Genomic DNA, 12,468 nt, shown 5'->3' with positions numbered 1-12,468 from the left:
TGGGAGGGGAAAGAAAGGGGAGGGGGAGCGAGAGGGTGAGAGAGGGGCGGAGGGGTACTGGAGGGGAGAGGGGCGGGGGTGCGGGAGGGGAGAGGGGAGAGGGGCGGGAGGAGAGAGGGGTGGGGGGTTGCGGCAGGGGCGGGGGTGTTGAGGGGAGAGAGGTGGGGGGTGCTGGAAGGGACAGGGGAGGGGAGGGGGTGCGAGAGGACAGGGGGGGAGGGGAGAAAGAGTGAGCAGAATGTGGGGAAAAGATGAGGGAGAAGGAGCCAGGGTCTGGTCACTGGGCTGGGGAATGAGGCCGACACACCGGGGAGTAAATGAGGAGTGACTTCAGCGATGTGTCCTCTCCCCTTTCAGTGCTTCTCTTCCTCCGAGCTGTTCACAGCCCACAACCTGAACAACAGCAGCAGAATAGACGGTGCGGCCTTCAGGCAGTTCTGTCCCACCATCCTGCAGCAGCTGGAGAGCGGGGCCTGTGCGGGAGAAAACCAGGAGGACGAGGAGGACGAGGAGACTCCGGACATGAAGCCCAGTCCCACTGAGGGTAGGCCATCGTCACTCTTACACAGCCCAACCCGAGCAGACTCACCCGCGCTGGGCTCCACCCTGACACAGCAAACACGACAAGGCAACTCCCCCTTTGTCGCTCCCTCTCAGGCCCCCTCCCCCACTTTGTCGCTCCCTCTCGGGCCCCCCCCCCCCCCAACTTTGTCGCTCCCTCTCGGGCCCCCTCCCCCACTTTTGTCGCTCCCTCTCTCAGGCCCCCCCCCCCTTTGTCGCTCCCTCTCGGGCCCCCCCCCCCCTTTGTCGCTCCCCTCTCGGGCCCCCTCCCCCCCTTTGTCGCTCCCTCTCGGGCCCCCCCCCCCCTTTGTCGCTCCCTCTCGGGCCCCCCCCCCTTTGTCGCTCCCTCTCGGGCCCCCCCCCCTTTGTCGCTCCCTCTCGGCCCCCCCCCCCCTCCCTTTGTCGCTCCCTCTCGGGGGCCCCCCCCCCCCCCCCTCCCTTTGTCGCTCCCTCTCGGGGCCCCCCCCCCCCCCCTCCCTTTGTCGCTCCCTCTCGGGGGCCCCCCCCCCCCCCCCCCTCCCTTTGTCGCTCCCTCTCAGGCCCCCCCCCCCCCGACTTTGTCGCTCCCTCTCGGGGGCCCCCCCCCCCCCTCCCTTTGTCGCTCCCTCTCGGGGGCCCCCCCCCCCCCCTCCCTTTGTCGCTCCCTCTCGGGCCCCCCCCACTTTGTCGCTCCCTCTCGGGGGCCCCCCCCCCCTCCCTTTGTCGCTCCCTCTCGGGGCCCCCCCCCCCCCCTCCCTTTGTCGCTCCCTCTCGGGCCCCCCCCACTTTGTCGCTCCCTCTCGGGGGCCCCCCCCCCCACTTTGTCGCTCCCTCTCGGGGGGCCCCCCCCCCCCCTCCCTTTGTCGCTCCCTCTCGGGCCCCCCCACTACTTTGTCGCTCCCTCTCGGGGGCCCCCCCCCCCCACTTTGTCGCTCCCTCTCGGGGGCCCCCCCCCCCCCTCCCTTTGTCGCTCCCTCTCGGGCCCCCCCCACTTTGTCGCTCCCTCTCGGGGGCCCCCCCCCCCACTTTGTCGCTCCCTCTCGGGGGCCCCCCCCCCCCACTTTGTCGCTCCCTCTCGGGGGCCCCCCCCCCCCTCCCTTTGTCGCTCCCTCTCGGGCCCCCCCCACTTTGTCGCTCCCTCTCGGGGGCCCCCCTCCCCTTTGTCGCTCCCCCTCGGGCTCCCCCCCAACTTTATCGCTCCCCCTCGGGCCCCCCCCCCCCACCTTTATCGCTCCCTCTCGGGGGCCCCCCCCCCCCCACCCTCGTCGCTCCCTCTCCCCCTCCCCCCACCCCCTCGCCGCTCCCTCTCCCCCCTCGGCACCCTGTGGGGGTTGGGAGGGCGACGAACCAGCCCAGCGCTCCCACCCTCGATCGACTGGCTTCCTGCCGGCAATCGCTTCGCGCGCACGGCAAGATCCCAGAAACAGCAACGTGATAATGACCAGTCTATCCCATTTTAGTTGAGTGACTCCCCCTGCTCTTCTTCCAATCGTGGCCGTTGGGATCTTTACGCCCACCTGAGAGGGCGGACGGGGCCTCGGTTTAAGGTCTCACCCGAAAGACGGCACCTCCGACAGGGCAGCACGCGAAGCTTCCCAGGCCTACTCGACAAGGACCTTGAAGGGTTACAGAGATGGAAAGTGAAGGCTGTGGCTCAGCGGGCAGCACTCGCGCTTCTGAGTCAGAAGGTCGTAGGTTCAAGTCCCACTCCAGAGACTCGAGGGCATAATCCGGGCTGGACACTCCTAGTGCCAGTATTGAGGGAGGTGCCGTCTTTTGGATGAGGCATTAAACCGAGGCCCCGTCTGCCCTCTCAGGTGGACGTCAAAGATCCCACGGCCACTATTGGAAGGAAGAGCAGGGGGGAGTTCTCCCCGGTGTCCTGGGCCGATATTTATCCCTCAACCAACATCACTAAAAAACCAGATGATCCGGTCATTTATCACATTGCTGTTCGTGGGGATCTTGCTGTGCGCAAATTGGCTACACTTCGAAAAGTACTTCAGCGCTTTGGGACGTCCTGTAGAATCGGGAGGTTGCTCTTGATGAAATGGCGGCCCAGTTGGGTTTTTAAATGTCGATGGAATAACCCCCACCCTCCCCGACGTCTTTCTCTCTCCACAGTGTGGGGGTTCGGGTTTGTCAGTGTGACCGTGATAAACCTCAGTTCTCTGCTTGGAGTCACCATCACGCTGTTGTGCCAGGGAAAGGCCGTTTTCCGCAGGGTGCTGACGTACTTTGTCGCGCTGGCGATCGGCACGTTGCTCTCAAACGCCATTTTGCAGCTGATCCCAGAGGTGCAGTACAATTAACGACAACAAAAAAATAAATCCTCGCTCCCCATCTCCGCGCTACTGAGATTCATCTGGGGGGGGGTGGAATTCGCAGGGTGCTGTCGGACTTTATCTTGTCGTAACTGTTTTGCCTCAACGCTCCTGAGTGTCTGGTGTGGTATCTCTGCACGGATTGTGGACAGGGGCTACGAGCACGGACCATAGCAACAGCCGACTCGCCATTACGTCCTGTCGCATGCTCTCTCAACAATAAATTGTCCCCCGGTGATATAATTGGCCACTTGAACCTGAGGGAGATGACTGGGAGTTGTGCAAGGCACTCCCTTGCACATGCTGCGTGTTATCTCGGCCTCTTACCATTAAAATTCACACCTCGTAAGGCAGTGCTGCATATCCAGTTTGGCAACGCTCGAGTGTGTGGCCAGGTCAGCACTGGCCAGGATTTGCTGAATCTTGATCTGGGCGGGTGAACAATACACCTTCTGTTACGCGTGGCCCATCTCGTCGTACAGCGGGATTCGAAAGGAGAGACTGATGCTCGTATGGCTGTTTGTATGTTTAACGCTGTAGGTTACTGCCCTCGGTGCTCAGATGTGTTGAAGCCCCCTTCGCAATGGTATTTGCGACGTTTCCGTGGGTTTCAGGCAGCTTAAGAGTCCACGTCCTGCTCCGCACCTGGTGACCACTGACCGTCCGAGCCCCAAGTATCATCAGAATTGTTACAGAAAGGTCGAGGTGGTGGGGGACGCGGTTTTGGAAAGCCCTCGCCGCCTAGAACACTTGGCGTGTGGTTCTGCCAGATGTTAGCCAGAGATTGGCCAAGCTAGAATATCCCCCATCTGAGTGAACCAGATGTTAGCCAGTGATTGGCCAAGCTAGAAGGTCCCCATCTGAATGAACCAGATGTTAGCCAGTGCTTGGCCGAGCTGGAAGGTCCCCATCTGGAATGAACCAGATGTTAGCCAGAGATTGGCCGAGCTGGAACATCCCCCATCTGGAATGAACCAGATGTTAGCCAGAGATTGGCCAAGCTAGAATATCCCCCATCTGAATGAACCAGATGTTAGCCAGTGCTTGGCCAAGCTAGAAGGTCCCCATCTGGAATGAACCAGATGTTAGCCAGAGATTGGCCGAGCTGGAACATCCCCCATCTGGAATGAACCAGATGTTAGCCAGAGATTGGCCAAGCTAGAACATCCCCATTTGGAATGAAGCAGATGTTAGCCAGAGATTGGCCAAGCTAGAAGGTCCCCGTCTGGAATGAAGCAGATGTTAGCCAGTGCTTGGCCAAGCTAGAAGGTCCTCGTTTGGAATGAACTAGATGTTAGCCAGAGATTGGCCAAGCTAGAAGGTCCCCATCTGGAATGAAGCAGATGTTAGCCAGTGCTTGGCCAAGCTAGAAGGTCCACATTTGGAATGAACCAGATGGTTAGTCAGAGATTGGCCGAGCTAGAACATCCCCCATCTGGAATGAACCAGATGTTAGCCAGTGCTTGGCCGAGCTAGAAGGTCCCCATCTGGAATAAACCTAACCCTACAGCCTACCTGCTGCTCCCCTCCTTTAGGATATGCCCAGGCTAGAGGCCTGCAAGTCCCTGGGTATTTACTTTTCCCTCCGAGATCAAAGACGAGCTCGCACCTATTGACCCCGAGATGGAGGGCAGCTCCCTTCGTCTCACTCTGGTTGTCCCGTGCGGCCTGCAGCGACTCGAGATCGACGCTGACGTTCCTCGACCCCTTTGAAGCCAGTTCCCTTTCGTTACAATTGGAGTCCTGTTCACAACATCAACTGCAAACTGTCCAGTCCCAGTTCCTTGGCCGATTATCGGGACTCTGTGACTCTGCTGCCTGAAACCCAGGGCTGTTTTTTTTTTCTCTCTCTCTGTCCTGTGATTGCAGCGGTGTGATTGCTCGAATAACAGACCCCTCCTCCGAATTGTGTGGGCCCATTGTAAATACGGCCTCTCTCCAATTGGGTTGGTTCTACAAAGGGTCACGGGTCGCAACGTCACGGGGGCGCCAATCAAAACTCGGCTCTGTCACGAGTCCTCAGTGTTCAGACTGCTCCCGCACCACTTCGGTCTAACGTGACCATCGGGTAGAGGTATGTGGCCGTCGGCCATTTTGCCGAGCCGAAACGGACCAGGAAGCTGGCCAATCCCAGCCAAGGTAGAAGTACGGAGGCTGGGAGTGGCCAAAGTGCCGTGGGTTAGGAAGAGTCAAAATCGGCCGGGTTGTCGTCTCCGACTCACCGTCCGTTGGCCACCGAGGACAGGGTCAGGCTGGGCCCGCACTGCCTACCACAGTCGACGAGCCTGGCCAAGAGCCGGCGTCTGGGCTCACGCTTGGAGCATCCGGCATTCTCTTGTGCCGGTAGGGGACCATTCCTTCGTGCCCCCTGCCGAAGCAAGGATCAGCACCTTCAGGGGAACGAGGCAGGGACCCGGTGGATGGATATATGGCCATGACCCCACGCTGGGAGAATCGGCGGAGGTAAAGGTTATTCTAGAAATCAACGGACATGGGCTAGAATACGTTCCTCGTCCTTCAGAACAATCAAAGTGGTTGCTGGCAATCTCCAGCCGCGGACCCGTCTGGAAGACGAGGCCATCTTGGATTCATTTAATGGTTTCTCCATTTTTTTTTTCTTCCTCCGTCCCCGCCCCTTTGTTCTGTCTGTCTCTGTCCCCTCCTTCCCCGGTGTGGAATTCGCGACTGGGCCTCGTCCTCGCCTGGGCCTGTCGGGTCGGGCAGTCTGGGGCTATGGTTTTCTGTGTGTGTCGGTCATCTCACTCTGCTCCCTGGTCGGGGCCAGCGTAGTGCCATTCATGAGAAGAACCTTTTACAAGAGGCTGCTACTCTTCTTCATTGCCCTGGCCATCGGCACCCTCTACTCTAACGCCCTCTTTCAGCTCATCCCGGAGGTACCGTGATCCTTCCTGATTCGCCGAGCGTCAGCGGTGCATGGAGAGAGTGCTTTCAGGTCGAAGGCCCCCGTCTGTCTTTGTTTGCTCGCCGAACTCTTCCCTGATCCAAGATACAACTGGCGATCAAAGTCGTCTCGATCGGCAAGCCCGCCCTCCGCCTTAAACTTCCACTCCCTTCACCGCCGGCGCACCGCGGCTGCAGTGCGTACCGTCTACAGGATGCACTGCAGCGGCTCGCCAAGGCTTCTTCGACAGCACCTCCCAAACCCGCGACCTCCACCACCTAGAAGGTCAAGGGCAGCAGGTTCATGGGAACACCACCACCTCCCAAACCCGCGACCTCCACCACCTAGAAGGTCAAGGGCAGCAGGTTCATGGGAACACCACCACCTCCCAAACCCGCGACCTCCACCACCTAGAAGGTCAAGGGCAGCAGGTTCATGGGAACACCACCACCTCCCAAACCCGCGACCTCCACCACCGAGAAGGTCAAGGGCAGCAGGTTCATGGGAACACCACCACCTCCCAAACCCGCGACCTCCACCACCTGGAAGGTCAAGGTAAGGAGGTTCATGGGAACACCACCACCTCCCAAACCCGCGACCTCCACCACCTAGAAGGTCAAGGGCAGCAGGTTCATGGGAACAACACCACCTCCCAAACCCGCGACCTCCACCACCTGGAAGGTCAAGGGCAGCAGGTTCATGGGAACAACACCACCTCCCAAACCCGCGACCTCCACCACCTGGAAGGTCAAGGGCAGCAGGTTCATGGGAACAACACCACCTCCAAGTCACGCACAGCCCATCCCGACTTGGACACATGTCGGCCGTTCCTTCATCGTCACTGGGTCAAAATCCTGGAACTCCCGGCCTAACACCTTCACCACACGGACTGCAGCGGTTCAAGATGAAGGCCCACCTTCTCAGGGGGCAACTAGAGGCGGGCAATAAATTCCGGCCTTGCCAGCGACAAAGAACAATTAAAAATAAGGGATGGGAACAGGTCTCGGGTCCCAATCTGTGTTTTGATGCTGGTGAAAACACATTGAAAACCTCATTAATGGCTTGACATCGTAGGCCCCAGATTCGCCAGGTAAAGAGGTCACAGGGTCAAGGGTTGCAAAGGGCAGGTTGAGGACACATCTGGGAGTCGCTGTTTATACAGAGGGTGCTCGACAACTGGAACAGGTTGCCAGGGAGGGCCAGACGCCAGCTGTTGAGAAACAGCTGGAGGATGGTCGGGTTGGGGATCAAATTGGCCGAAGAACAGTCTTCATTTGAACCCATCTTGTGAGATGCAAAATGGAGGCGAGGGGGGGAGGGGTGTGAAATGGCCTTACTTTTGAACCAAAAAAAGCAGAATTCAGGCAAGCAGGTCACGTGTTAGGAAGCGCCTGAAGCCTTGAGGTCAGAGGTGAAATGGCGGCCACCTTACCCAAATGGCTGCCTGTATCCCCATCGATCGTCCGACATTTGAGAGATAAGCCAACCCAAAGCCCCCTCTCCATGCACACTGAGCGAGGCAGCGAATTCCTGTTTGTAACGTTCATTGTTTCTGACTGTGTGCGTGTTTGAGTTCCTCGGCTCTGGGAGTTCACCGTGAAGCATTCCCGCTGTCCTTGCTCGCTTTTACCGCGAGTGGTTTAGCTTCCCAGGAGCGGGCTTGGATCATCCCAGATGGCAGGCACTGAGCAGGTTGTGTATATTTTTTTTTGTTTGTTTGTTTAAATCCCCCGTTGGCTCGGTCGAGACGAGGGCTTTGAAGCAAGTGAGGCGGGACTGCTTCGGATTGGTGGCGTTTCAGCGAGAAGCCAAGGGCCCAGGTTGGGAGGTACCAACAAGACTGGGAGAGAAGATGTAGCAAGTAGGTGACACTGGAGCACTTGAGGCTCTCAGAAGAAGGTAGAAAGTTGAGAGGAGATCTAAACTCGGGTTTTAACGACCGGCCGAATTCGGCCGAATTCTGTTCCGCTGCTGCCTGGTTGTCCCGTCGACCCGTCTCGGTTACGTCAAAGAGGGAGTGGTTTTGAGATTAAGTTGATCCTGTTTCAAAGCCCAGGAAACCTGACCACCCTCTCGGAGTGACCACATCTCCTGGGAGATCGAATGATCGTCTCCTGCTCTCCAGTTGGTGATCCAGTTGGTTCTGCCCAGGAGTTGGTGATCCGGTTGGTTCTGCCCGGGGGTTGGTGATCCAGTTGGTTCTGCCCAGGAGTTGGTGATCCGGTTGGTTCTGCCCGGGGGTTGGTGATCCAGTTGGTTCTGTCCGGGGGTTGGTGATCCGGTTGGTTCTGCCCGGGAGTTGGTGATCCGGTTGGTTCTGCCCGGGAGTTGGTGATCCGGTTGGTTCTGCCTGGGAGTTGGTGATCCGGTTGGTTCTGCCCGGGAGTTGGTGATCCGGTTGGTTCTGCCTGGGAGTTGGTGATCCGGTTGGTTCTGCCTGGGAGTTGGTGATCCAGTTGGTTCTGCCTGGGAGTTGGTGATCCAGTTGGTTCTGCCCAGGAGTTGGTGATCCGGTTGGTTCTGTCCGGGGGTTGGTGATCCGGTTGGTTCTGCCCGGGAGTTGGTGATCCGGTTGGTTCTGCCCGGGAGTTGGTGATCCGGCTGGTTCTGCCCGGGAGTTGGTGATCCGGTTGGTTCTGCCCCGGAGTTGGTGATCCGGTTGGTTCTGCCCCGGAGTTGGTGATCCGGTTGGTTCTGCCCCGGAGTTGGTGATCCGGTTGGTTCTGCCCCGGAGTTGGTGATCCGGTTGGTTCTGCCTGGGAGTTGGTGATCCAGTTGGTTCTGCCCAGGAGTTGGTGATCCGGCTGGTTCTGCTCGGGAGTTGGTGATCCGGTTGGTTCTGCCCGGGAGTTGGTGATCCGGTTGGTTCTGCCTGGGAGTTGGTGATCCGGTTGGTTCTGCCTGGGAGTTGGTGATCCGGTTGGTTCTGCCTGGGAGTTGGTGATCCGGTTGGTTCTGCCCGGGAGTTGGTGATCCGGTTGGTTCTGCCTGGGAGTTGGTGATCCGGTTGGTTCTGCCTGGGAGTTGGTGATCCGGTTGGTTCTGCCTGGGAGTTGGTGATCCGGTTGGTTCGGCCCGGGAGTTGGTGATCCGGTTGGTTCTGCCCGGGAGTTGGTGATCTGGTTGGTTCTGCCCGGGAGTTGGTGATCCGGTTGGTTCTGCCCGGGAGTTGGTGATCCGGTTGGTTCTGCCTGGGAGTTGGTGATCCAGTTGGTTCTGCCCGGGGGTTGGTGATCCGGCTGGTTCTGCCTGGGAGTTGGTGATCCAGTTGGTTCTGCCCGGGAGTTGGTGATCCAGTTGGTTTGGCCGGGAAGGATTATTCGGTTGGTTTTGCCGGGGGGGGCAGGTTGTTCGGTTGGTTTTGCCGGGGGGCGGGTTGTTCGGTTGGTTTTGCCGGGGGGCGGGTTGTTCGGTTGGTCTTGCCGGCGGGCGGGTTGTTCGGTTGGTTTTGCCGGGGGGCGGCTGTTCGGTTGGTTTTGCCGGGGGCGGGCTGTTCGGTTGGTTTTGCCGGGGGGGGGCGGGTTGTTCGGTTGGTTTTGCCGGGGGCGGGCTGTTCGGTTGGTTTTGCCGGGGGTGGGCTGTTCGGTTGGTTTTGCCGGGGGCGGGTTGTTCGGTTGGTTTTGCCGGGGGGGCGGGCTGTTCGGTTGGTTTTGCCGGGGGGGCGGGTTGTTCGGTTGGTTTTGCCGGGGGGGCGGGTTGTTCGGTTGGTTTTGCCGGGGGGCGGGTTGTTCGGTTGGTTTTGCCGGGGGGCGGGTTGTTCGGTTGGTTTTGCCGGGGGGCGGGTTGTTCGGTTGGTTTTGCCGGGGGGGCGGGCTGTTCGGTTGGTTTTGCCGGGGGTGCGGGCTGTTCGGTTGGTTTTGCCGGGGGGGCGGGTTGTTCGGTTGGTTTTGCCGGGGGGGGTTGGTTTTGCCGGAGGGGCGGGTTGTTCGGTTGGTTTTGCCGGGGGGGCGGGTTGTTCGGTTGGTTTTGCCGGGGGGGCGGGCTGTTCGGTTGGTTTTGCCCGGGGGGGCGGGTTGTTCGGTTGGTTTTGCCGGGTGGGCGGGTTGTTCGGTTGGTTTTGCCGGGGGGGGCGGTTTGTTCGGTTGGTTTTGCCGGGGGGCGGGCTGTTCGGTTGGTTTTGCCGGGGGTGCGGGCTGTTCGGTTGGTTTTGCCGGGGGGGGCGGGTTGTTCGGTTGGTTTTGCCGGGGGGGGGTTGGTTTTGCCGGAGGGGCGGGTTGTTCGGTTGGTTTTGCCGGGGGGGCGGGTTGTTCGGTTGGTTTTGCCGGGGGGGCGGGCTGTTCGGTTGGTTTTGCCCGGGGGGGCGGGTTGTTCGGTTGGTTTTGCCGGGTGGGCGGGTTGTTCGGTTGGTTTTGCCGGGGGGGGGCGGGCTGTTCGGTTGGTTTTGCCGGGGGGGCGGTTTGTTCGTTTGGTTTTGCCGGGGGGGCGGGTTGTTCGGTTGGTTTTGCCGGGGGGGCGGGTTGTTCGGTTGGCTTTGCCGGGGGCCGATTATTTAGCTCTGCTCCTGGGAGTGTGCGATGTTTGAAGGCTGACTGCTGTGTGTCTTGAATTGACCAAGTCTGGCGATGAGGCTCGAGGGGCTGTCCCTTTAACGTTATACTGTGTTACCCTCGCGTAGGCCTTTGGATTTGACCCTAAGAAAGCCGACTACATCTCAAAGTCCGTGGTGGTCTTCGGGGGATTCTACCTCTTCTTCTTCACGGAGAAGATCCTGAAGATGGTGCTGAAACCCAAAGATAAGGTAAGGTGGTGACTGGCCCGGTGGAGTGGCAACCAGAGTTGGCAACGTTAAGATTGGGACTAGGTTCCGGGTGTTTTGCGTCTCCTTCGATCGTGACGCCGGACAGAAACAGCGAACGCCACTCACAAGATGGCCGCCACGGAACTACTTGCAGCCTCTTCACCCCGCTGCAGGATACAATCGGCAGCCGAATCACCACGCTTCGTGTGATTGTGCACAGCGCAAAGTAGTTCGCTTTACCAGTTGCCTCCCCCTCAACCCCCGCATCTGTCCTGCGAATATATCGGGCGGTTGAGAGTCGGTGGGCCTGAGGACAGGCCTTAAATCGGCGGGAGGTCGCCCGGACCAGGAAAAGGCTCCAGGCCCCAATCCCTGGCCTGTGCTGAGCTCGCTGACCTGCGTTTTATGGCCTGCTCGGCTCCCTCAAGGCCCTCGCCCAGCCCTGCGTGACGGTGTCCCTGTCGGCCCTCTCTCGGCCCAGCTCGAGGCCCCCCATGGCGGAAGAGCGCACTGATACAAACAGACGAAAGTGCCGGGCAGGGGAGCGAGCGGCTCCACCAAGTCCGTCCCAAGCACGCCATGGTGGCTGGAGCATCCCGACTAAACGCTTACTACCTTTACCAGGTCACCTCTAAGCCTACGCTGCTCTAAAGTAAAACAGACCAAAGGCCCTGGAGCCTCTCTGAGTAGCCGAGGTTCTTTGAGGTAGCAATTATTCTCGTAGCCCCCCTCTGGACCTTTTCCCAAAGTCATGCTATCGGCCGCCACCCTGCGGTTTCAGGGGTCCCACCTGTAGCCCGTACCCCAGCTAGGAGCCATAACAACTGGAGCGAAGGGGGTGGGAAAATTACACGGGGGGGTGGGGGCCGGTCGTTCACTTTTTCTTTTAACTTGAGCAGGGGACCGGCCCGAACCAGTGTCACTATCGACCGGAGAAATACGCCAGCAAAGCAGATCGGGAGGACGGAGTGATGGAGAAACTGCAGAACGGAGACCTGAGTCACCTGCCGTCCAGCGAGGACAGCGAGCGCAGGACGCTGGCCGAGGACCCGGTGGAGGGAGACAGGGCCATCGCTGGGGCCTTGTCTGTGCAGGTCAGTGCAGGGGAGAGGGAGCAGGCCCCAGCGTGTCCCTGGAACCCAGGACTCTCACCAGGGAGAGGGGGAGGGGGGCTGGGGGCTGGTCAAAGGGGGCCGGGGGGGCGCTGCTCCTGCTGGGTGTGTATCGCAGGGCAAGCAATGCCAAACCTGTGCCAGCGCTGGTACTGGGGGGCACTCTGCGCCCTGGTTGGTGCTGGGGGGCATTCTGCACCCAGATTGGTACCAGTGTTGGTACTGGGGGGCACCCTGCACCCAGATTGGTACCAGTGTTGGTACTGGGGGGCACCCTGCACCCAGATTGGTGCCAGTGTTGGTACTGGGGGGCACCCTGTACCCAGATTGGTGCCAGTGTTGGCACTGGGGGGCACCCTGCACCCAGATTGGTACCAGTGTTGGTACTGGGGGGGCACCCTGCACCCAGATTGGTACCAGTGTTGGTACTGGGGGGCACCGTGCACCCAGATTGGTACCAGTGTTGGTACTGGGGGGGCACCCTGCACCCAGATTGGTACCAGTGTTGGTACTGGGGGGCACCCTGCACCCAGATTGGTACCAGTGTTGGTACTGGGGGGGCACCCTGCACCCAGATTGGTACCAGTGTTGGTACTGGGGGGCACCCTGCACCCAGACCTGTGCCAGGGGGGGTTTGAACGGAGAGAGAGAGAGAGGGGGAGGAGGGGGGGTTTGAACGGAGGGAGAGGGCGAGGAGGGGGGTTTGAATGGAGAGAGAGGGGGAGGAGGGGGGGTTTGAACGGAGGGAGAGAGGGAGGAGGGGGGGTTTGAACGGAGGGAGAGGGGGAGGAGGGGGGGGTTTGAATGGAGGGAGGGGGAGGAGGGGGGATTGAACGGAGAGAGGGAGGAGGA

At 60.1% G+C, this 12,468-nt stretch overlaps 1 protein-coding gene across 1 annotated transcript in view; it reads left to right on the top strand.

Annotated features, from left to right (window-relative positions):
* Positions 1–12,468, top strand: part of LOC137336020 (metal cation symporter ZIP14-like) — a 70,028-nt gene that overhangs the window by 46,101 nt on the left and 11,459 nt on the right. The window contains 7 exon segments of the mRNA XM_068001523.1: positions 358–544; positions 2,665–2,842; positions 3,479–3,636; positions 5,212–5,327; positions 5,417–5,758; positions 10,382–10,504; positions 11,404–11,602. Of these exon segments, the coding sequence (XP_067857624.1) occupies positions 358–544; positions 2,665–2,842; positions 3,479–3,636; positions 5,212–5,327; positions 5,417–5,758; positions 10,382–10,504; positions 11,404–11,602 (1,303 nt within the window).

This window comes from Heptranchias perlo, chromosome 20 (assembly GCF_035084215.1).
Source record: "Heptranchias perlo isolate sHepPer1 chromosome 20, sHepPer1.hap1, whole genome shotgun sequence".
NCBI lineage: Eukaryota > Metazoa > Chordata > Chondrichthyes > Hexanchiformes > Hexanchidae > Heptranchias > Heptranchias perlo.
The sequence above is the reverse complement of the archived record's forward strand: the minus strand, read 5'-3'. Positions and strand labels throughout refer to the sequence as shown.